Here is a 26,000-nt window from a genome sequence, read left to right as displayed (position 1 = left end):
TAACTGAGAATATCCTAAATGTTGTCATCAGCAAGGAATTTGAAATTAAATCCATTTCTTAGAACACAGAATCCACAAAGTTTCCTTGGCTTTGTTTTGCTTTTTATTGTTGTGGATCTTTAACTGGAAAAAAAAAAAAAAAAGAGGGAGGAAATGGATAAGTGATATTTAAGCATTTGAAAGAACATCACATTAGCAAGTTAGATTTGGTCTGTTTATCTCAGATTTTAAGAGCATAACAGTACATTACTTTCTGAAATGCTGGAATGCAGTTTAAAAGGTAGAACACAATTCCCTGTTATCTTTATTTGTGTAATTGAAGAAGACGTGTAATGTGAATTATAACACTTCTCCAAAATATTGTGTTTCTTGGTTTGATTTTGCAGTGATGAACAGCAGAGGGACTATTTAATGGAGAGAAGAGATCTGGCTATTGATTTTATTTTTTCTTTAGTATTAATAGAAGTTTTGAAACAGGTAGGAGTTCTTAAATTATCCTTTAATAAATAATGGGAATTACCAATGCAACTGAATTTTGGGATTCTTCTATTTGCATCTTTAAGATTATAATAAAAACATGAATTACATCCTGCATGCTTCTTCATTGCTGTCTTTCATGCACCTGTATGATACATAGCATTCTGTGCTGATACAAACCTTACTTTGCCAAGTCTTTGGAGCTAAAGTATTTCTCTTCAAAACTAAATAAACATTAAACATCTGGCTCATTTTAGCTATTTTGTTAGCTACATGCTATTTTAACCTATATATTTCTGAATGGATGGAATCCACAAGTAATATTAGCAGTAGTGTAATATATGTGTACTTGTTATATTTTATGTTGTGTTTTCAGATTCCACTTCATCCTGTAATAGACAGTTTGGTGAATGATGTTATTAACTTGGCTTTCAAGCACTTTAAGTACAAAGAAGGGTAAGAATCTTTTCCATGCAAAAATTCTATGAAAAAGATAATTTCTTATTTTTTTTAATAGTTGTGGCTTAAACAGTATGTTTTCTCAGCTGAGAATTCTTTCTTGTCTCTTGCTAGGTACCTTGGTCCTAACACTGGCAATATGCACATTGTTGCAGATTTGTATGCAGAAGTAATAGGTGTTCTAGCTCAAGCAAAGTAAGCAAAATTCAATATATTATTTCCTTCATAGATATGACAAAGTATACTTGCTTAGCATGTGAATATTGTGGTTTTCTTACTTTCTTTAAGTATTCTGTAGGAATAAGTCATTTCAGTTCATTGGCCTTCTGTTTATCCAGATGTTCTAGAACATAGGCCTCTAGGGAATCCCAGGCTTTCTGCATCTATGCCAGTGATACTGAGTAAACTCAACTCAACTACAGCAGCATTATTTTTCCTATCTCAGCAATGACGTCTGTGAAAGCCCAAAGGGCTGAAGAGAGCTATTTTAACTAGTTTTTTTTGTAGATGCTTTTTTTTCTTCAACTGGGCAAACCTATAAATGGCTATCCTCCTACATAGCAACAATATTAAGGCTCTGCAGCTATTTCAGCTCTGAACTTAATGTATCTCCTTCTGAACCCTTCATCCTTCTTAGAACAGATGACATAAAACACTTTGTGGGTCAGATCTTAAATTTTGAACCTGAAAACAGTTAAACTCAGGATCTCATATACCCAATATAGCATTTCATTATACACTTGAACCACAAACTAAGCAGAGGATGAATTTTACTACCCTGATGCAATGCTGTCTGTCTCCTGACACTTCAGCATTGATGAGAGTGAGTCTCAGCTCTGCAAATCCAGTCAGTTTGGCTTGATGTGGCTAAAACTGTTTGAGATTCTGGAAATCATATCAATTCAGCTAAGGTCTTACCTGGGCCTCTAAATTTGCTGGGTCAAATGCAAAAGGAGAAGTTGCATCTGGACCCAAAGCTTCAAGATGTCAAAGTTCTGAAGCACCTTGCTAAGATGTTTCTATGACTGAAGGGCTTCTTCCTGCTAACCTGTTTCTTTCAGTTCACTTGGGTTGTCTATCAAAGGGGATAACAAAATGTTACATGCTTCGCCTACCGTGAAAATTACATTCTTTCCATTTTGTCGCAAAAAGGGCAAGAGGTCCTGTTTGGTGCTCTTTCTAGCTATCATTTTGATGGACAACGTTTCTCCAAAGACACCTGCAATAAATTCATGAGGGAGACCAAAAATTATCACAGAGCCCCCTACCTCAAGTTACTGTAGTTGTTAATGCCTAAGTCTTACTGTAATGGCTGTTAGGAAAAAAAACTGAAGGTACAAACTGCCTGTATGAGTATTTTCAGGGTTATAATATAAACATTTTCTTTTGAAAATATTGCATGTTCTTGCAAGATAGCTATCTTTCCATCATGGATTTTTGAAAAACATTTGAAAGGGTTATTTAAATGATACTGTTAGCTCTTATGAGGTAAAAAAGAGGTGCATGGTAATAAAATAATTTGAAAGATGTGGTTATCTAAAACCACATCTATATGCTTCCTTTTCTCAGTTTATTAGAAGTGAAAGAAAGCTAAACAAAAAAAAACCTATTCAAATACTGAGTGAAATGGTATATTAATTGTATTTTTTATTTTATTTTTTATTTTAATTTAATTTTTCAATTTTATACAACCTAAGTTTTATCTTCTTTAGGTTTTTCCCAATTGATATACCTTACAATGCATTTCAAATATTGATTTTGAACTTTTTGGAACTAACCAATCTGAATTCCTAGATTTCCTGCTGTAAAGAAGAAATTTATGGCAGAGCTAAAAGAGTTGCGGCACAAAGAACAAAGCCCATATGTAGTTCAAAGCATTATCAGTCTTATAATGGGAATGAAATTCTTTCGCATTAAGATGTATCCTGTGGAGGACTTTGAAGCTTCTCTTCAGTTTATGCAGGTAAAATTCTTAGGTATATAGCTGTGGTTTCCCAGGCCTTTTTGAACGGGCTAGCCTTTATTTTCCATGTAATATTCTAGATTTTCCATATGTCATTTCCACATAAACCTATGTGAAGCTACTTTCAGCTTGTTCTGAACCCCTCAGTGCTCTGGTCCCTGGAGTGTGTCGTCCCATTTCATCAGTCATATTCCTCTAGTCCCTACACCTCACCCTCCAGCTAGAAGAGGTTTTGTTCTGTAGACCCCAGCCCTTCCATCCCGCTATCCCACAGCTCTCCCTTGCCCTGTGTCTGTGCCTTGTTGTGTCTCCCTAGATGCTCCCTGCCTCAAAAGTGAATCTTCCACTAGTGACACAGTGGCCAGAAAAGAGAGAAACTTCTAATGGAGGAAAACACTGAGGAGGAGACAGAGAATTGAAGCAAAAGCTGGATAGAATTTCCTTTGGATGTGTTGTCTCCTTCCACCACACCTTCACCCTGCTTGCTGTAGAGTGCACTCTGTACCCTCCTGGTTTAAAAATCACTAGTACAGTGCATAGTTTTACTACAATGAATGCTTTAAATTAAGAGATTATATCATCTTGTAAAAGGCAAGAAACTATTTCATGTTTCAGCATTCTTGCTGGTAATGTACAATAGGTTTTGTTCCCACCAGCAGGTTTCTTTAGCTTAATCTTTCTATTCCCCTGTTTTTTCTTGGGATGACCCACATGGTTACATGGTGTGTAGCCACTCATCCAGTACAATAAATGTTTTATATATACCTCCATGTAAAGATTAATGTATTGATGGTGTAAATGGAGAAAAAAAATCAGTGTTAGATGCTGTCAAGTAAGGATTTAGGATTGGAATACAAATATATAGGCATACAGACACACAAAGCTTTTTCTTTTATGTCCTGTATGGGGAGAACATTGTATTTCAGCTTTGCAATACATTCTAAACCATATTTAATAGCATATTTAAGATAAATTTAACAACACAGAAATGTGTAATTTTTCTTCTTACCTTACTCTTAATTATGTAGGCACATACTAGTATGTGTCAGTTTAAGTTATCCAGAACTGGCAAAATACCAAAGTGGTGTGTGTTCAGTGCACTTGACTTGTGTGAATAGGGCTGTGGCTCAGCTTTCTCCAGTGTTCACTGTTATTAAAATCTGTGGTAAGACTCCTACCTAGTAAAACTGAAATTTTGATCTCTACCTTCCCCTGCTACAATATCTCAGTACTAAATAAATTCTTATATTTACTCCTCTGCATCGTAAGAATCATTGTGCCTGTAGGAAAACCTCGTTTGCTCAGTTTGGTGAAGTACATTCTAACTCTTTGGGCAGTTTGTCTGTTTTAGTATCTCCACGCAGTGTTTCATCTAAAACCTCTGTCACACCAGTGCTGCTGTAGTAGAGAGAGATGCTTTCAGAGGGTGAGCTATTTTCAGGAGTGAGCTCCAGAACAGCCTGTCTTCCCCAAGAGTGCAGAAGCATCTCAGGGAGGCTGGCTGGAGTGTCTGAAGCCATGTGTTGTATAATCCTGTTAGCACACAGGAAAAAAATATGTATGGTCTGAATGTAAACTGCTCTGCATGACTGTGAAGGAAAAATGGTCAGTGGAGCCTTCTTCATACAGTCAGGGGCTGTTTGGGCCTTGAACCTGGAGAAAACTGGGGCAGTAAGATTTGTCATCCTCAGAGAAGTTGTACACACAAATGGGTGGATGCTTATCTCCCCTCCCTCACTTCCTGAGCAACACAGCTGTCTGGAGAGTAGTTCACTGCATATTTAGGACAAAGTCTGTTTTTATTTTTTTCTTAATCCCCAGTTGCAGGCTGGAAATTGTCCTCACGTAGCACAGTTCCATATTGACCCTCAATATGCAACAAATCCTAGCAATGAAATTCATCCAAAAATATTTACAATAAGATTGTTCATTGCCCTGTGTATCTTACCAGAGAATTACATTCCTTTTCTGGCCTCTCAAAGCGTAGTGTAAAGCAGTCCATGTTGACTATTAGGTTTGCTCCTGAAGATACACACAGGGAAGGTATGAGGTCAGCCCCAGAGTCCAATTCCATTTCCAGTCCAAAACACACCACCAGGCACAGCTGGAGTCAGTGGAGACTTTCTGGATTAGAGTAACAGCTCCTTGATCTTGACTTATGTCCTGCTTTGTGCTTGCTGCAAAATGCAGATTTAGAAGTTAAGAGGCAAATGTTTTCAGTAGGATTTACAGAATAAAAATAGTCACTGAGACGTGATACACATTCAGAAAACATTCAGAGGTCTTTATTCCAGCTGATATGCAATTTATGTTTCTTGTATTTTTTATTTTTTTATTTAGGAATGTGCACATTATTTCCTTGAAGTTAAAGACAAAGATATCAAGCATGCACTGGCAGGACTGTTTGTTGAAATTCTTGTCCCCGTAGCTGCTGTGAGTTTATTTTTTGTGTTGTTTGCATAATTATTAAAATTAGATAAAACAGCTTGTGAAATAGGTTTTTACTAACACGAAATTTTCTTTCAGGCTGTTAAAAATGAAGTGAATGTCCCCTGTCTGAGGAACTTTGTTGAAAGCCTGTATGATACAACGCTTGAACTTTCATCACGAAAGAAACACTCATTGGTTAGTAACCCTAAGAAGCAGAGGTTAAAATTCTTTGTCACAAATATTTCTGAGCAAGACTCTTGGGAAATTGCAAAATGTTTTATTTGTGTTTGGCTATAACGAATACATTTCTAATTGCAGGACAGATTATTGTGTTTGGAGAAAATAACTGTACTTAGTTTACTCATAATACGATCTAAATTAGTCTGAATCAAATATGTTGTCAGCTTCTGGTTCTGTGATTATTAAATGGTTAGGTTTTCTCATAGTTGTTATGTGTAAACATTAGGAGAAGAGGAGGAAGAATAGAGTTCACTTGTCAAGTGAGAACAAATGAGGCATGTGGGAACAACCCTTTCACGGGGCTTAAATAAAACATTGTAGGAAGGAAAAAATGTATAACACATGCCCTTTTAAATACATAACTTGGCTACTGTGTAGCTCCCTATTTCATTTTTTGTGTGTGTGAGATGAACAGTGGCACTGCAGTGTATTTTTGGAATCATGAGTTGATCTGAATTAAATGAGGATCTGAGTCAGTTTGATGCTGGCTGCCTTAAGCGGTCTGTCTCTCCAACTGGGTCAGCGCCCGTCAGCAGTGTGGCATTAGCTAATTCATTTTGAAGTCTTGGATCTTTTAAGTAAAGAAAGTTTGTCATTTGTCCTCCCTCATTCTAGGGGAAAGTCAAAAAGACTTCCCTGTTTCCAGTTCTTTCGGCAAATGCTGGTCATTGGCGCTAGTGAAACTGCTGGGAGGACTGCAGGAGTGTGCTTGAGCTCTCTGCCTGTTACAGCATTCCCAGGGGACAGCCAGAGCATCCCCTGGGGCACAGTCCTGATCCAGTTTGTGCTAGTGGGAGGCTTGAGATGGATTTCTGATTTTACTCTGCTTGCGTTTGTGTGGCTCTGTTCCACTCTACTGAGTTAATAAAACATTGTTGGAGCTGCAGCAGGGTACAGCTTTTCTGTACAGTTTTTACATTAAATAAAGCTTCACAAACTGTGGCCATACTTGCCAAAGTCAATAGTACATTCTTGAGAAAGGATTGCACAGCTGGGCCTTTGCATTTGATTGCTTGTCTACACATACCACACTGGTGGCTACATAGTTAAAAGTGACAAAATAGAATAGATTCTTGTGAGGGTGTGATTAGAAATACAAACATTGCAAGGAGGAGGAGGGGAAAGGCTAACAGTTGACAGAAATAGCTGCAGTGCATATTTCCAGGCTTCCAGGAGGAAAGCACACTCCTTAAAGTCTGAACAGAACCAAGATCAGTGTTTGGTGAATCCATGCACTCGCTGTGCAGACAGGATGGGAGAATTCATCTTGCTTCATGTTCTATCTAAAAGTACCTCATATGAGCTAGTCATTAAGGTTCTCTTAGTAGTGAATAGAGAGAATTAGAAAATTCCAGGAGATGGTTTATTTTCCCTCCTAGGGATCTTCCTTAAGATGGGTTCTAACACTCTTGGAATGTTACTAAACTCTGTGATCCAATCAAATACTCAACTGTATAGTAAGAAGGTCTTTTGTGAGAAGACTTCAGTTGTCCTGTCCCATATGACATGAAGATTATAAAAATAAAAAGTAACGTACATTTGCCATTTGCTCAAGAAATTAACCTAGCTACAGACATGTTTATGTTGCATGTTACTGGAACAGAAGCTGAGTTTTATGATGTGTTTATACTATGAGCTGTGACTGAAGTTAGAATTTAGAGGTAATTTTTAGAAAAATTCATGTTAAAATGAACATTACCATATTTTTGACTAACACCTTTTATGTCCTAAATTGGTTTATTAGCATTAGAACTGAAACTTTAGTCTTCTTGAAGTAGCACAGTCAGTTTTAAAATCATTAGGTGCATTTTAGCTTATTTTTTAGTGCAACATTTACAAGTCTTAAAGTGAGTGTTGACAAAGAGACTGGGTTCTGGTATGTCAAATTCTATGTTCTGCTTTGCTTCTTTTTATTTTTCGCTTCACAAGCTTTAACTCCCAGCAGATCCAGGCATTCTCTGTATTTTAACACAATTCTTTTAGGCGTTTGACATGTCTCTCGGTAAATATTGTGACTGCAGATTTTGAGGAGCAATAGTCATCTGATTCACAAGTTCCAACCATCTCTGTGGGTCCTGTTGTTATAATAATAAAGTTTAGTTAATTCCATGCTTTTATTTCTCAGTAAACTGACAGAACTTAGCCCTGTGTAAAATTGTAAAATTGTTCCCTATCTTACACTGCTATGAGTACACATTTGGTCGGTTATAGATCATCCATGAAACGTACCTGTAACAGCTTTAGAGAAGGCTCCTGTTAAATAGTACTACTTACTAATGTGTTTATGTTGACTAACTTGTGTTGCACAAAATGGAGGAGTTAGATCTTCAAGTTTACAATGTCTATATTAAGTTAGTTTTGTGTTGTGTAGACATGCAAATAACACTGTATCGACATCCATTTCCTGTTTAGGCTTTGTACCCCTTGGTAACATGCCTGCTTTGTGTCAGTCAGAAGCAGTTCTTTTTAAACAGATGGCATATTTTCCTCAACAACTGCCTTTCCAATCTCAAGGTTAGTATCTCCTGGTTTTGATATTGTATTCAGACTTCAGTATGCACTGTTGATCTGTTGCATAGCCTTTTTAGGTAAATCTACTGACTTATTGCTATTATCTGATTCCATACATAATTTTATTCCTGACAGTACATGTTCTTTATCTGTGCATGTTTTTTCAATAGCAAAAAAGTATTCTTGGGCCAAGTCTGAATTTCTACTTCTCTAACTCAAACCAAGCCTCAGTCTAACACCTGTGAAAAAGAAAAAAATGCTGATGAAAGTTATTAGGTTGAGTAACATACCAAAACTGACCTAGTAATAACTTGCTTTTTTCACAAAAGCTTTGGAAGCATGAGCTTGTTATTACTTTTTCAAAATGGAACTACGTGTAGGATGCTGATTCCATTGCTTGTTTCACACATGTTAAGTGTTTGCCTTACAAAAACCCTAAACTGTTTCAATTTTTTTCCTCCATGTAGCCATTCTTATGCATTTGCCATTTGTTAGATCTTTGAGGTTTAAGGTTAGATTTTCAGTGCAATCTGCTGTGGTTCTCAGGCTGCACATACTATTCAGTGCACATGTGCTAGTTACCATTACTGCTCCTTCAAGTGCCTTTTATTTTTGCAATACCTTGTGTCCCATGCCATGCTCAAACTGCATGCCTGTGAAAGGATGGTCCTGTGCCCACCTGAAAAGGGAAAAATATCCACAGTGAAGTCATTAGAGCAAATGAAGGGTCTCGCAACTGTGTCTTGATGAACCAGCTGTTAGGAGGCTGCTTCTAACAACACGCTTCAAACTTCACACGAACTTCACATCTCAGCCACTTTCTCAGCTCAGAGACAAATATCTTTTCTCCAAAAGTTGAGTTCTCAAGCTTATCAAAAGGTATCTATTACATGCTTTTTTGATGTTGCTTTCTGGTGCTTCCCCTCTGTCCTAATGAAACAATTTGTATTGATTCTCTTCATGTGGATCCTCCTGTTAGAATAGTTCTTCAGAATGTTCAGTCTCCCTGAAGGTTTCTTTCTGCCAGTACCTGAATACCTTACTTTTGGTGACAATGCATTAGAATCTGACCTGCAAAGAGATTTAGAAAATAAGCATGTTGTTATTGAAACTAATTTTAGAGGGTTTTATGCAGCTGTACAAGCTTCAGAAAAGGCAAAGCCAGGTGGGAATGTATATTTTCTGAAAATTATGGAGATCCAGACAAATTATTTGAAACCATCAGAGAAAATGTAAGAAAAGTTGGTCCTATCTTACTGATTGAAAATAAAATTTTGCAACCTGTAATTCATTGATATATACCTCAGTTTACAGAGCTCTCAGATTAATGTGGTGGCACTAATTCAGTCTTTACTTTGAGGAGAAAGTAAGATAGCTGAATACATGGCTTAAGTAAGAAAATGGTTGGCCACTCCTTCCCAGTACAGAGAAAGAGATACCCCAACCATTGAAACAATCTTTTCACCAGACAGGCTGGCACCTCAAAACCCAAACCAAACTCACACAGCTGGAGGAAGAACAGAAAATCTGTTAGAGGGAGAGATGTGCAGATCAACACCATGAACTTTGACAGATCTTGCTAATGGACATGCCCATAATGTCCCTGGATGTATCTTAGGCTTTTTGTCATCTTCCTCTTAATCCTGTTTCTGCCATGCAACTTGCTGTTCTGGCAAAAAGCTGGTCTGCTATTCTCTGAAAACTCCAATGATGCTGGTCTCAGCCCTTTTCTCCTCCCTGATTCTCAATGGCCCTCACAGCTAACTATTTAATCACTGGGATATTTGGTTTTGCTAACAGATAGCTTCCTCCTCTGCTGCACAGTCTCTTGTACCTTAACTTAGCCACAGCCTGCTGTTTCCTTGAAAGCTTTGGAATAAAAATAAGTTTTGATAAATGTACTTCATCACCTGTTGAAGAAATAAAATTCTTAGGTCTGAATTGTACAAGGACTGACAAGATTATACCTGATGAAAAATGGATTGAAAGTAAACAGGTTAATAAACAAATTGATTGTAACAAATTTTATTATTTAAAAATCCTGCACAGATTAATGTGCCAAATAAACTTTGGCATTCCTTTCACTACTTACTCTAAACCCGTGGGACAACCACTGTATGCTGCTATAATAAACAAAAAATATATATTCAGTGTTTTGTCCATATAAAACTTTATTGCATAAAATGTGTTGTCAGTGTGTTGAGTGGAAATTAGAGCCCAAAAACACTGTTTCTGTTCCTAAGCTTCTGACAGATGCCACGTTGAAAGCTGAAGTCATCTCCCATAACACTGGGAAATTGTCTTCCCGTCATTTTGCAGGACCAAGACCAATACACATTCAGGAATTACTGATGGCATCGGCTGCAGTTTCTTTGATCAAACCACAGTCTTTGATCTGTGACTCAACATTTGTCTACCCAAAATATCTCAGATTTTTGCCATGGAGATTTGCCCTGTGGGCCAGGCAAACCTTATCTCAGGTCAAAGTGTACTGGACTCCTTCAAAATTTAACCCAGCAGATGGCTCAACATGCGGGAGACCATCTGATTGGACTGCGCTTACTTGTTTTTTACTCAGACAGCCCTTTCAACTGCCAGAGAAACAGAAAACTGCATATGACTGAAGAGACCCAAAGACAATCCTGTACTAGTTTCTAAAAATAAACAGCAATCCAGGCAGATGAACCAATCCAGTCCAGCTGATCGCGGATGCCATGTTAATTTGGCCAGCCTAAGCATCCACAGATTTTTTTCCTTTCACTTTTGAGTATGTGGTACATTCCTTTATTTGTTCTCATACCAGGCCTCCACCATAGAGCAACAACTTTTGAATTGATTTAATCTACTGAATAGGAGGTTTTCTTTTCACAGTCAAGTTGTGGGTGTTTTCAGAGATTTTAAATTTTAACATATATCTAATTTAACAAACTTGATGCTTGAGTTTTTCAACAGCTCATGTTGAAACAGAAGCAGGTCGGATGCATGAGCATCCTACGGCTCCAGGAGTGGAGCACTGAGCAGCTGTGAGGCTCTATCTTTTTGTAGTTTCATTATCAAAATGCTGAACCTTGGTACCTATTAAGTGTAGAACTTCCTTGCTATTTTGTGCCTGAAGCTTTTTCATATGTGGTATGTTTCTCTAGAATAAGGACCCAAAAATGGCTCGAGTTGCACTGGAATCTCTGTACAGACTACTGTGGGTTTACATGATCAGAATTAAATGTGAAAGCAACACAGCTACCCAAAGGTAAAGTGCTTTATTTGTAATGAAAATCCATTGTAGAGTGGATGTTGCCAGTGAGGAGGTTTTATAGTTCTCCTGAATTCACTCAAATTGAACCTATTCATGTTGTGAAATAAGAAACGTAACTGTACACAAGAAAATATTCCCTCTTGTAGCACTGTCAGTTACTCAGTCACCAATGAAAATTGCTGTATGAAGTGTTTCTGCTTTTGGAAAAATTAGAAGTCACTCCTTGTTCAGTGTAAGTTTAAAATCCTTTTGTAGTAGCCACTGACTGGTTAATTTACTTGTAATGCAGTAATGAAATAAAATAATTGCACTGAATTTATAGCAAAGGATCAGAATGAGATACCCCATTACATTTTCAGTTCAAAGGAAGTTTTTTTCTGGTCTTTCTAAATGGAGTGTCATGCTAAATGAAGGTCTGCAAGGTCCAAAAATGTCTAATGTTCCTTTTTCTTTTGCAGTCGACTTATTACTATTGTCACAACCCTTTTCCCAAAAGGGTCCCGTGGTGTTGTGCCAAGAGATATGCCTCTAAACATCTTTGTGAAGATAATACAGTTTATTGCACAGGTATGGGAGAGCCATGCATATATCTTTCCATATAATGAACAACTTATTTTCCCAATACCAAATTAATACATAAGTAAAGTTCTAATGACTGAATTTTTTGCAACCCTGTTGACATTAACTTTCATCCAGAGAATGATGAAATTATAGACTGAGCTGGGGCTCAGTGGAATCAGGTTTTGATTAACCTCATTCCACTGAATACAGATCAAAATTAATAGAGTTCATTTCAACACACATGTAATTTTTGTCAGTTTTTAAAATTTCCAGCAAGTCAAAAAATTAATTTGTTGACACATTCTGACTGTTAATAAAGTTGAAAATAATAGGCCATGTCTCATCCTGATACTGAATCATCCCTGCTGTGTAGAACAATAAGTTGCACTGCCGTCAAAGCAGTAAGTCAGATGTCAACCAAGTTCAGCATGGAGTTGACAGATATAGTTTTCATCAGTTCAAATGGGAACTGCTAAAATAGGCTAACTTACAGTGCTGGAAGTTCCATCTCTTTTATGACTTAAAGTCAGAAGATTTTCCCATTGAGCAAAGCACTTAAGCACATACTTAAAGTCTCTGAGTAGAAATGAAGCAAACAGATGCTTAAAATCTTCCCTTAACTGTGCCATCTGTGAAGACAGCTCTCTTTATGTAAAATACTGTGTTAGTGCCATAATTACTGCAGTTTAAATGAAATAATTAAGAGCTGTATTTCTGAAATGGATCATTTTCTATTTAAATGCTATACAATTTTTATTTTGTCAATATAAAGCATTGTTAAAAGCTTAGATCTGGTAATATGTTCTACGTACTTCTGAAAATCTGGTTTTTCCATGTATTTCAATAAACCTTGATTAAACTGGGTTTCAGCATTCTGTAGCCTTAATGAAAATAACTAGCATAAGGGAGCAGCTTAATGATTTGCAGTATTTTTGCTATTTTAGGAACGTTTAGATTTTGCAATGAAAGAAATTATCTTTGACTTTCTTTGTGTTGGAAAACCAGCAAAAGCTTTCAGTCTCAACCCTGAGGTATGATGTACATCTGCTTTTTTGCTTTTTTTTTTTTTTTAATAGTTAGTATGCATTGTATTGTGCTGCATTTACTTCCTGGTTACCTTCTAAGTATGCTTTCACATTTGTCCAATTTTCAGGCCAAATATTGAATCTGATTTATTGGTAAAATACATCTGTGAACTTCTATCTGTAAAATGTCACATTGTTTATGACCTTCTGATGTTTTCTCAGTGAAGAATATCAAATGTGAACTTGTGCAAATGTGTACAAGAAAAAGAAAAGTATAAATAAAACTATTGGTCACAGTATGCCCTTATCACTCTGCTGTTGTTACATGCAATGCCTTAAACTATTTTAATATAACACTAATTTTTCTGTAATAGTGTCAATGTTTTTCAAAACAATTTTACTGAGAGTACATGATGCAAGAAAGCTTGAAAAAGAAAACAGTCAAATGAAATTTTACCCCTCTGACCAGCAAAGCTCCAGTGGTGTTGGTGTCATGAGTCAGCTTCCTAATGCTTTTCCTAGAGAAAACAATCAGAAATTTGAAAAAATTTTCCAAAAAAATCAAAATATAAATAAGTACTAAAGAATAAAAAAAAAATCTTAAAACTATGCAATTCCTTTAAAATTTTGAAATTTTTTTCTTTTGAAAATTAAGACAAAATAAAAAATAATTTGTGATCCACTCATAAAAAATGTCTGTATTAATCTTGCAGAATTAAATTCTTGTCTCTATTCACTAAGATGTTAGAATAGAGTGATTGCCTTGCACAAATTATATTGGCTACAAAAAATGTGGAAAAGTAGGTTAAACTTTCTACTGTCAAAAGCAGGAAAAATGAAAGGCAAGCTTTACTTTGAACACAGCTTTCATCTTTCTGTAGCAGAGTAAAAAAGAATGAAACAATTTTTGAGCGGGCAGTCCGCACCATGCTCTGGGTCAGCCACCTGCAGCATTGACTGAGAAAGGTCCTACAAAGGACATTTTGTGCTAGCCCAGCTGAGAGGGGGTGGACATCATCCTTAGCTTTTTGTTGAATCAATGTCTGAAATTTTACTGTTTCTCAACAACATTGTAGGTCTGAAAATAAAGAAATTATAGCGCCACTTTTTTATGTACATAGACTTTAGCATTCCAAAAAAAAAATCCCCATAATGTGTGTAAACGCATCTCTGGGAGACTGTCAGTAGGACAGCCTCTCAGTTTTTGGAACACATTCCAGAGAAATTGAAAACATTCTAGTCTTTCAATCACTGCATTGCAAAGCTTGCAAGTTTTCCTCTGGTGCATTCCCAGAAGGCATTCAGGTCACTTAGATTCATCTTCCTAATATTTTCACATTGTAGTTTTGGCATTGAGCATCATTCCAGACTTTTCTCTCAGTATGATTAACCCTGGGGCCTTTCAAGACAGTTATTGATCTTTTTTTTCGTAACAGATGTAGGTAGTTTTTTGTTTAACTGAAGGTCCATTTAAGATGCATTGCTACACTATAGAGCATATCCAGGTGTTTTATCCTGAAGATAAAAAGATAATGTGCTAATGCAAATACTTAAAGATCTGAGAGGGGAGAATACTTAAAGTTTTGCTCACAGTGGAGATAAGAATTCAATATTTATTTCATGGGCAGTTTTTGTGAAGTGTATCAGACTAGTTAATGTAATGAAGATGCAGAAAAAAAAAAATGCCAGCAAGTGCATTCTCAAAATTTCAAAGTGAATGAAGAATATGAGTAGAATATGATTATTTGCTTATGGTACTCATCCATCTTTTAAACTTCACAGAGAATGAATATTGGCCTGAGAGCTTTCTTGGTAATTGCTGATAGCTTGCAGCAAAAAGATGGTGAACCACCAATGCCAGTGACTGGAGCTGTCCTTCCCTCTGGAAACACTCTCAGAGTGAAGAAAACGTATCTGAGCAAAACTCTTACAGAGGAAGAAGCTAAAATGATAGGTCAGTAAAGAATGGACAGTAGAGAATTTTATGTGAGAATGGATGTGTACACGTTTTCAGCCCTTGAGCACAATCATTTATTATTGTTAAGTATTGGATTTATTTTTGTACTATAAGCATTTAATTCATTGTGTGTTCTAATGAAATGTGTGGTTCAGTTTGACAAATGCTGTTTTTCGTAGGTCATTCTGAAAAGAATTCTAACAAATGTTTGCTCTATTGAATTCTTGTATTAGCCATTTCATTCCTATTTTATAATCCAGTATTCCAGTTTCCATGTATAATATGTAAGCATTCCTTTCGGAGCAGGCAACACATTCTGGTTTTGGATCAGGATACCATTAGTAGTGGAACACTCTATCTCATGAGGAAAGCATTTTTCTTACTTCATGCACCACAGCATGAGTAAGCAAGTTTTCTTTTCAGAATATATATATGTACCTATAAATATTCCCAATTATACAAAAATGCATATTTTTGCAGGTATGTCATTATATTATTCTCAAGTCAGGAAAGCTGTGGACAACATACTCAGACACCTTGACAAGGAAGTGGGTCGGTGCATGATGCTAACCAACATACAGATGCTCAACAAAGAACCTGAAGACATGATTACGTGAGTGCTAAGGAACACTAATTCCCATGAAACATGGAGATGTAATTTTGGAACTTTTTTCTCTATTTCTGTCTGTCATGAGTCATCAGAGAAACAGCAAGAAACAGGAACATTTAGCTTAATTAGTATATACTTTTAAAAAATGTTTAAGACAAGTTGATGGTGCTTCTTTTAATGTTTGGAACTGAAGACGTTCTTGATGTAGGTAAAATCATGCGTGAATCCTGTGGTTGTTTAGATGGTAGAAGTAGAATGCTGAAGTAGAAAATGTGGCAGCCTGTGCTCAGAACACTGTCTCAGAGTATATTTGCATCACTGAACTTCAAAATGAAGGCAATGGATTCTGTAAATCCCTATTAATAATAGTATTCCAAAATTCCCTTTGCTTTTCATGCCTGTAATCAAAATCAAATCTTAATTAAAAACCCAAATAATCTTGTGATAAGGCTTGGATTTAAGCAGTATCCCACTGGAACAGAATCAAACCAGTGTGCTTCAAGCTGCATTGAGCACAGCACCATTTTTCACTTTCATCCAAAGTTATTAGTGAGGGAAGTTTCCTGGGGAGAGTTCTGGTGAGGTAAACATCAAATAGAGGTTAGAGACACAGAGACATCATCTGATACATGCAGAGCAGAAATTGTAGAGATCTCAACTTTAAGGAGACCTTGCATATCTTTCCTGTTAGAGCAGTGGACATGGTCATTATTCTAGAAAAGAAACAACCCCTGGAAAAAAGTTTGAGGTGTAATGAAAAGGGTGCTGGTCTCTTTGAGATATATTATATTTACTGCCCAAAAAAGTCAACTTGCTAGGAATACTGTGAGTGACTGACTGCAGTGTCTGGCCACATTGAACTGCTTTGTACAACTGATACAATCTTTATGTTTTTGTTGCTCTTCCCTTATTTGTTGCAGTGCCTCTAGGTGAGACTGTGTCACCAACATTGTCTTACTTTATTTATATCTGTAGCCAGTATTACTATCCAATAATGTTTCATATTTTTCTTGTAGTCCTACCCCAAGTCCAGTTCTCACACCCAGTTTTCATAACCATTTTGGGTATTCAGGCTTTGTGGTAGGGAAAGTGAGTTTTGAAACTCACATTTTATTCCCAAAAGATAATTGCACTGTGAAACCTTGGGCACTAAGACAAGAAGTGTACTTAATCTTTGCTATAAATATCCTTTGAGTGGTTTCTCAGCATCACCAAAATGTTGTTTATTTTTAGAGTCAGCGAACAAATAGGCTCAAAAGAGTTTTAAATTTCAGGACATCTTAAGATTTGATAGTAACTTTTGTCAGAAACATAAAGATTGGGATATTTAGACATAAAAGTTGCTGTCATTTGTGTTGTACTTTATATCCAGATGAGCTCTAATTTAATATATACACGTGAAAGGCAAGCCACATTATAACACATTTTTACTTGTATTGCCTTTCAAGGCAAGAAAAATATCTGGGATGCTTAATTATCAGTTGATATAAAATCATGTGAACTCACAAAAAACATAAGTAGCTGTTACTATCAGGATTGAAAATGATCCTTTCAAAAACTGTATTGTGGATATGTGGAAAAGCCAACATAGTTTTTATGTAATTGCTTCCAATTTTATTCACAGAACTCTATGCTTCACTATAGTTACATATTTATTTTTAATTCTTTGGGCTTTAATTGGTAGATATCACACTATATTTATGTACATTTTGAATTTATTGTTTTTGCCATAGTTGCATAAAGTTTTTGTGCAAACTGCATAAATTGAATACCATAGTGGTATTTTTGTTAACAAATAAAATAAGAATCAGAGGGAAGTAGCTAGGCAGTGAGCAGACACAACATTGTAAAGTATGCAGATTCTGGAATTTTCTTTGGCAGTGTTAGACTTGCTTCTAGACAATATTTAGTTACTGATCCTTTCAGCATTTATTGTTGAAGTAATAAATGCCAGTAGGGAGGGTCATATTAAAATCCTGAGTAAGCAGCATCCTTTGCATCCTGCACTGGGATATGAATTTTGGTACCGGTTATAATTACTTTCCAACATTTAGTTAGAATAGGGCATCCATTTTTCTAAAATACAAACCTGTCCTTGCAAGTACTTCAAAGGTTCCCCTTGCCTCCCTCGTGTGCTGCGCCTCATAGCTCAGATGGTAAGTTGGAAACCTGAGCATGAGGTTTGGATCTTCTCCTGCTACTCTTCTGAGCAGCCGATAAGCCACAGAACACCCACAGATTTTATATTTATAAATAATTGCTCATTTGCCTTCAGAAGAGTTTCCTCTCAAACTATTATTTTACAAATCTCAATTTGAAATGCACAAGCTTTGCCCTTGCTAGGCTCTGAGCATAAGGAAACTGTAGAGTTCATTTTCCATTTCAAATCATCAGGGATGACTTGGTTTGCCTGCAGATAAAGTTACCAATGATACTTTAATGTTTACAACTGTGAAAATACAGGATTTTACACTAATTATTAATCCAGATAGTATTTGCTTTAGTGATAATAGTTGAAAGGGATTTGTTTATAACCAAATTCTCAGTCAGATACTGTATTTTACTCCTTTTCCAGTCAGTTGCTAACACCTTTCACGTTCTATCTGTTAGAATACAGATACAGTGAGACAAAGGTAATTAATCATGAATATAGTTTCTCCTAACTGTACTATTAAAACAGATAATTAAAAATACGTCAACATTTTATTCATGTAATGTATGTCCAAGTGATAAGTAGGATGTTGAGAGACAGTTCAATACAAAACTGTCTTTAATCTTTGAATTTAGTAAGTCTAATATCAGTTGATGCCTTTTCTGTTCTCACTGAACTGTACTCAGTGTTACTCACTGAACTAACGAGTACAGAAAATTTTCTTTCTGACTGCATTGCATCCAGGCTTTCTCTGTGACTGAACATAAAAGTAAGATACCAAATCCAATGTCCTCTGTTGGGTGGAGAGACAGAGTAATTTAGTAACCAGGGCAATGGACCAGAGTGCAGGAAGACTAAGTTAATTTTTTGTTTTGTCACTCCATTTCAGTGTGGTGTTAAATAGCTTATGGTACTTCTTGGTGTGTCTTTTTTCCCCCTCATTCTTTTCTAGTTCTATTGGAAGCATATTAAAAGAGGAACAATTTTTCTTTTCATGTTTATAATATGGACTCTAAATAGGACCTAATTTTTTTGATCCTTCCAAAGCATATTACAGGCTAATAATTAATAATACTGTGGGAAAGACTGCACATTTTGAAATGCTGTTACACTTTGGTAATTTCCTCTACAGTTCATTGTTAGATGATTGAGATAAAAATGATCAAATAAAAAAAAAATTGACACTTTGGGGTCTATCTGAAGGATTTACTTAATCTGCAGATTTACCAAAAAAGTTGGAAACAAGTCAGAAAACAACTGCATCTGTTTTGAAAATAATCAACAGCTGAAACCTGGGCTACTTTTAGAAGACTCATAGACTTCCAATCTGGTGTTTGGTTCATGCTGAACTTTGTGCTTAATGACTTTTGCAGGCTGTTAGGGAACAGTTGTGCCATTCCACAGATTAGAACACCCTTAGGGCTGCTAAAAGATGTTCTAGCTGATAAGAGTTGCCAAAATGCTGTTATCTCTGGCAGCGATCAACAGAAACTCTCTGGCCATACCTACCTCTGAATTATACACCTTTTTCAGTATAAAAATGTATCATGATGGTTTTCCATAGGTTTGCCCTCTGTTGGGGACAAATCTCTGGACCTTCAGTTGTGTTATTTGAACCAATTATACATATGCTATTTGCTCTATACAACTGGTGAAATATAGCTGCACTACAATGGAGAGCACTCCAACTCTTTCCTCATTGCCTCATCCAAAGCTTGCATCATATAAATGCTGATTGTGGTGGAGGAATCCTCTTACATTATGCCTCCATTTTTCATATATATGCCAGTTCCTCTCAGAGAGAAACAAATGAATCATTAATAATTGGTTTTTCAAGTAATGTATAGATATGATGCATAAAAAATGTCAAAATTGAAACCATTTATTCAATGGAAAAATGTATTCATGTTTCCTTCTTATTTCATATTCTAACTGTCTATCCTAATGTATTTAATAGGCCTCTGGCACTTCAGAGGTGGATTATTTAACACAGTTCCTTCTTAAACTTAGTCAAAATTCTGTTTAAATTTTTCAGTGGTGAAAGAAAGCCAAAAATTGATCTGTTCAGAACATGTGTTGCTGCTATTCCTCGATTACTTCCTGATGGAATGTCAAAACTTGAGTTGATCGACTTGCTGGCAAGGTAAGCTGAACAAGCACTGAATGACTGCTCCAGGGGAACAGTGTGAAAAGCTGAGCCATGGAATATGTAACTGTTTCTTTTTATATATATGCTTAAAAAAAAGTAAATTGCTCTTAATGAATTAGACAGAGATGTCCTAGCATCTTTTTACAGTTTTGTGTTTTTATTATGGTTCATAATTTTATGAAAAAGTTATGTCCAGAACTCTTTCCCATCAGTATGTAGGTCATATGATATTCGCTATTATTCAGGAAAGTCACAACATATTACTGTTTTCTAACCATCACAGCATACTGATTAACAGGAGAAAACATCTTTTCTGTGTAGTGGAAAAATATGGAGATAACTGTTCTGTTTTGATTTATGATTCCCACATGTCTCTTTGGTAAAATAGCATATTCTAGATGTGGTATATTACAAAAACCTTTTTTAACATTATTTATTAGTATTAGTATTAGTATTAGTATTAGTATTAGTATTAGTATTAGTATTAGTATTGTAAGACATAAAGATAATATAAGTTAAAAAAATATTATATCCCTCCATTTAATTTGTCTGAGTAGACTTCACTGAACAAGGTAGTCTATGACATGAATGCTACACCATTTAGGTTTCAGGACATCAAATCAGTGACTTGTAACAAATAATTATGATAAAAGGTGCCAGTCAGTACAGAAAGTCTGATACACTTCAAGTATCCAAGACCAAGGTTCCAGCTTGTGTTCTTTATGTAAGTGGATTATGGTATTAAATTGAACCAAGAGGGCTTTGCAGCATATTGCTCTCTGGTAACTGTGGCAAAGCAAACTTTGCCACCCTGTTCTTGCTTTTCAGACATCACAGATGTGGGAACAGCAGATGTGGGAGCCAGAAGGCTACATACAAAAACAGTTTTTCCTGCTATATGAACAGCTAACTCCCCATGATGTGCTAAATCCGTGAGACAATTGATTCTGGTAGTAGTGGAGGGTGCAGACAGCCAAACAACTAAATCATCAGCCAGCAGTAGGTGTGCTGCAGTGCATGGCCAGCTTGATTTCCTTGAATTCACATTGTCTGCTATAAATCACTTGTAGGTTGGTTTAAATCATTACATTATTAAATTATACAGATACCTTATTAAACAGTTGCATCCATTCTGCTTAAGGGAAATTTAAAAGGACATGTTTTCCTTTAATCCAATATTTTAACTGGAGTTCTATCCTTATTAATGGCCTTAACTGAGCTGGTAAAAAAGCACATATCTATTCAGGTCACAGCTCTTAAATCACAGCATTGTCCAGGTCAGACCTGTCACTACTCTTAAGAAAATTTGGAGACCACTGTGAGTTTCTTTATAAATTAATGCTACTCTCCTTAAGTCTCACAACTGTCAGTGTAACCACTGGTCTTATCTTTATTCTGTTGTCAAACTTCATTCAGAAAAGGTCAGCCCTGATTCTAAGTATTTCTTGGGTAATTGCCCTGCTGGGACAATGCAAAGCCGTATAAGTTTGCTGAGTTAGCTGACTCTGACTGTGAAAAGAAGTGAGACATCAAGAGGAGCTGAGGAAGCTTCTCTAGAGCAGCCTCAGAAGCAATTACATGCTCAGCCTTTCCCCAGGAAGGCAGACTCTGGAAATGGTGTTTTAAGTCATACTCATCAGTATAAGCAAGAGAAACACAAATGAGGTAAAATAGGTGGGTACACAATAGTTTGGAAAGCAGTTAACAGTTTATGGTTCAGAAGACACATGGAGTGGTGTTGAAACAACTGGGTAGGGTCTCAGTATTGCAGAGCAGGATCACAAACTAAGCAAAGAAGTGATGTTCCTATGAAAAGATTAACCTTATTTACATGTACAGGTCTAGAAGGTTTTCAAAAAAGTTCTTCTGGTCTAGTCAATATAAAGGATGCCTGGTTTGGAGAACAGTATGCAAGCTGGAGCACTGTAGGTGAAGAAGACACTGACCAGAGAACAAGAGGGGAAAAAGATAAGTGGATTGAAGACATTAGGTCTATTTAGCCTGGGACAGCATGAACTGAAAACTGTCTTCAAAAACATACCTTTAGAGAAGAAAGTAAGGAACTGTTTAAAGAATTAATACCCAGCCTAGACTTAATGTAAATCACCAGAATGTCCCAGCACCAGAGCTGCTTCTATTCTGTATACTGCCCCATGTTTATTTGAGACCAGACTGACTACTTATCCCAATTTTGAAAGTGTAGGCCCAGAAGGTACGCATCTGCAAGTCTAGAGAGCTCTGCATTACAATATTTTGTGTTCTGAGTCAGAAACTGGGCTCAATGCAGGGACAAGAAACATAGAGGAGGTAAGGTTTCAGTTTCTCTGTTTTTTGAAACAGCCTAGAAGCTGTTCTGCCAGGGATTTCTGTGGGCCTGTTCTCTTGAGATGGAAAGCTTTTAAATATTTTCTTTTCACAAGAGATACAGTTACATCTTTGAGTTAATTGGTTCTTGTATTCACAGTTTGGTTTGAGTTTTTCATCCTCCCAACAGATGTGTCTTTTGGTGGTTTTCAGGAGTCTGTAAGTCAGCAGCTAGACTTTTTTTCCAGGACAGCTGTATTAAATTATAAACCATGAAGCAGATGTCAAGTATATACTGCACCTTTTGCCCTTTCACTGCCCACTGCAACCATTCATTAAAAATTCCTGAGTTGGTCTTAAATTTAACTGACTCAAGTGCAAACAAACAAACTTGTACTTGCTTCCTGCACTGCCTGTCGTACAGTGGTAATACAGAGATGCATTCTTATGCTCAATTTGAATTTCATTTCTTTAGATAATGCCACTGGGCAGTGACTTGGGCTTAGGAGATGTCTTTTGTATCCTCTTCTCTGCTACTGCCTTGTGTCATTGTGAATGTCATTTCATGGATGACTTAATTGTGGTCTCGAAAGGTTTTGCTTGTTTATCTGGTTTTGGCATTCCAAAAAGGAGACAAAACTGATCGTTTCTTAGCACAACAAAATAAAGTGTTTCTAAATATATATAGAAAGTCATGTGGTTATTAAAGCATAACAGTTATTTTTGGAGTTGTACTCACCAGGGGTGAATTTTCATGGCAGTTGTTTCCTTTTCGGTTAAATAAAATGTCCCCTGCCTCCTAATTAGGCAGCTATAATGAACCAGATTTTTTGTGAACCACATCTCATCATACACTTCCAACTGAATGGACTTTGGTTCCACGCCATTTGCTATTTTGGGGTTTTTTTTTCTCCTAGCTTTCTGTCGATTTCATTATAATGAGTCCTCCTTTTCAACTGTGTAGATTAAATGTAGATAAAATACTTTGAAAATGAGTTCTAACACCCTACAGAAAATTACAGTCTCATGGGTAATTAAAACAAAATGCATCATAAAGGCAATGAACCAAAAATTGCAGAACACACTAATCTGAATTTACTTTATTCTGCCAGCTTCTAACATAGAAGTGGTTTGATGATTTCTGTGTCAAAAGACAGTATAATTTTTTTTTTGATGTTGAGAAGGACTTCAACATGATGCAAATAAAGAAGAAAATGAAATTTGAAAATGGGATCTGAAATGTCACCATCTTTCAGAAGGATTTTGAGAGTGTTCAACATGTTTCTAAAAGTATAAAAAGTCATGAGTATGTTTTCCCCATCTCCTCATCCTAAGTTATTTAAAGCATAAAGCAGTTTTTAATTCAAATGCGTCATTTTAATTCTTTTGAAGATTTGCTTTCATTTATTGTGATTTGTATCTTGGCTAAAAATTTAACTAACTGTTAGCTGACCTGTTGTGATTCTTTTATTTTTGTATTTAGTGTTAAAAAATAAATCCATAAATTCTGAGATTATGTATTTATTTCTAAGCCTTTTATTATCATACCTACATGGAAGTTACTGAGTTATAAGTAAATAAAAAATATGTTTAGTTTAAGAAAAGTTTCCGAATTATGTACTTTGGAGAAACTTCCCAGGAGGGGAGCACAATTATTTTGGATCCGTGAATATCTTCTGCTGTAGCAAGAATTACAATATAGAAAACAGATCAAGGATGTTAATTGTGGTCAGCAATAATGAAACCATGATAGCATCATCCACCACTGTCAGTGGGAGTTTTCCATCACTGCCATGTACTGATAGACACTCCTTATAGCTTTTATTATCTGCCATTTACATTTATTTACAGGCTGTCCATCCATATGGATGATGAACTCCGACACATTGCACAGAATTCTCTTCAGGGCCTACTTGTTGACTTTGTTGACTGGCGGGAGGACGTACTCTTCGGGTTCACTAATTTTCTGCTACGTGAAGTGAATGATATGCATCATACCCTTCTTGATACTTCACTGAAGTTGCTGCTACAATTGCTTACGCAGTGGAAGCTTGTAATACACACTCCAGGAAAAGCTTCTGAGCAGGCCAAAACCAGATCTGCAGAGGTATGAAATCAGGAGATCTGTGTCCTCGCATTTTTACTAATTGAAGGCAGAAATTATGTTCCTTGATACCGCTGTGGTTTGTGTGGTTTGTATTTACTCACCTGAGAAGAATTCACTATGCAAAATTTTTTTAGGTAATTAGTTCACATGTCTTTTGAGGACAGCCATGTCCTTGTGTAATACAGCAGATGTTGTTGTTGAGCAACATAAGAGAATGCATGTCAAACTAAAATATGCGCATCAACAAAAGCACGTGAAGTGAAATATGTGTATGTAGATGTGTCAGAAGGACATTTTCCCAGGGCTGAAACAGATTGATAATGCTAGTGGGAATGCTGTGAAGAGTGAAGTACATCTTCTTTACCCTTGGTTGATTCAGAAACATCAAAGAACCTGATTGTTACCATAGCCTGCTGTCTCCATGTGTTACAAACATTTCTGGGAACTGAACAGCTTTTCTCCTGCTTCTCCCATCTGCCCTGTCCCACAGATATTTTCATTATGAGAAATGATTTTTAGGCTTCTTATCTCTGAAACTAATCACACTTGAGTATGTTTTCCTTTGGGCAAACAAGATGTGTGTTTTATATCACAGACGACCATTAATTAATAGGTAATAACAGGAGTACGTAAAAATGTAGAAAAGAGTGATTCTCACATACTTTTCATTAAATCTTTTTGCATTTTACTGGTGGGGTTGGGTTCTAGAGGCCACCTACCTAAGGTGTTGGCTGCTACATGACCCAAGAAAGACCTGAGGACATGCTGTCTGGAGTAGAAAAAGTGTTGTGTTTGCCATTATTCTTTTTTTAGTGGAGGATGGAAAAAAGTGGGAAGATTAATTGGAAATTAGAGGGAAGGATTTGCTCAAAGGACTCTGCTCATAGCTCATACATGGCTTTTGTGGAACAAAGTAACCTAAAGCAACAAAATTTGATTGCTTCAGAGAATATATCAAGTTTCCCAGTCCAGCATCTACATGGCCTCTGCATTTTGATTCTTTATATGTCCTAGTGGTTTCTTGGAGACGTGGTTTGCAAACACCACCACTCCATTTTCCCTCCCTTGCACTGTTCTACAGTTGATACCGAATGGATCCAGCCACAGGATGCAGTCTGAAAGGAGCCCCTATTCTAACGTCCTGCACGCAGTCGAAGGATTCGCGCTGGTTCTGCTGTGTAGTTTCCAGGTTGCGACACGGAAACTGGCTGTTTTAATCCTCAGAGAAATCCGTTCTCTATTCTTGGCCCTTGGCCAGGCAGAGGTAGGACTTTTCTCTTCTGGAACTCTGAGTTAAAATTTCCCAAAGATAAAGCTCAAAATTGCCATTACAGTTGCTTTTAATGTAATTGCTGCAGTGTAGCAGGTATGCACTTAGTGTATTAAATAGCATTTTATCTCAGCTTACTATTTCTATTTGCCTTAACACTGCAAACCTTTCTGTGGACTCAACAATGTAACATGAATGGCAAATGCCCTGTAAAAGAATTTGAAGGGGAATATACAGCAACTTCTATTTTCTCTTGGAATGATGTGAATGTAAAATACACTGTAAAAATTTTATTACTGCATGGGTCATTTCTGTTTTGTCAAGTTTATAAATTTATGTTGGAAATGAAACCCATTGCTGTGGCATACCATTGTGAGTGAAAAAACCCACAGCATAAGACACCTTTAAGGTCATTCACATACGTTTTCCTTCTATAGTAAAGACCTCTAAGTCTTTTTATGGTTACAGAAATATGGAGAGTCATGTTGTGTACTGATGGTCACAGCTCAGTGAGCCATCAAAATGCCTAAGA

The 26,000-nt window shown here is 36.5% G+C and overlaps 1 protein-coding gene across 13 annotated transcripts in view; it reads left to right on the top strand.

Moving 5' to 3' along the window:
• FRY (FRY microtubule binding protein) overlaps positions 1-26,000 on the top strand; it is a 219,843-nt gene that overhangs the window by 115,746 nt on the left and 78,097 nt on the right. For all 13 annotated transcript variants that reach the window (XR_015284705.1, XM_086881617.1, XM_086881613.1 and 10 more), the window contains 15 exons: positions 387-477; positions 854-933; positions 1,051-1,131; positions 2,731-2,899; positions 5,240-5,332; positions 5,426-5,524; positions 7,982-8,083; positions 11,224-11,327; positions 11,792-11,900; positions 12,839-12,925; positions 14,702-14,873; positions 15,357-15,489; positions 19,674-19,781; positions 23,943-24,198; positions 25,280-25,462. Coding sequence is in view for 12 of the 13 variants with exons in the window: in XM_086881617.1 (XP_086737743.1) it covers positions 387-477; positions 854-933; positions 1,051-1,131; positions 2,731-2,899; positions 5,240-5,332; positions 5,426-5,524; positions 7,982-8,083; positions 11,224-11,327; positions 11,792-11,900; positions 12,839-12,925; positions 14,702-14,873; positions 15,357-15,489; positions 19,674-19,781; positions 23,943-24,198; positions 25,280-25,462 (1,867 nt within the window). In the remaining variant the exon portion in view is untranslated. The remainder of the gene's footprint in view (positions 1-386; positions 478-853; positions 934-1,050; positions 1,132-2,730; positions 2,900-5,239; positions 5,333-5,425; positions 5,525-7,981; positions 8,084-11,223; positions 11,328-11,791; positions 11,901-12,838; positions 12,926-14,701; positions 14,874-15,356; positions 15,490-19,673; positions 19,782-23,942; positions 24,199-25,279; positions 25,463-26,000) is intronic.

Source organism: Cyanistes caeruleus, chromosome 3 (assembly GCF_971803275.1).
Source record: "Cyanistes caeruleus chromosome 3, bCyaCae1.hap1.1, whole genome shotgun sequence".
NCBI classification, from domain to species: Eukaryota; Metazoa; Chordata; class Aves; order Passeriformes; family Paridae; genus Cyanistes; species Cyanistes caeruleus.
The sequence above is the reverse complement of the archived record's forward strand: the minus strand, read 5'-3'. Positions and strand labels throughout refer to the sequence as shown.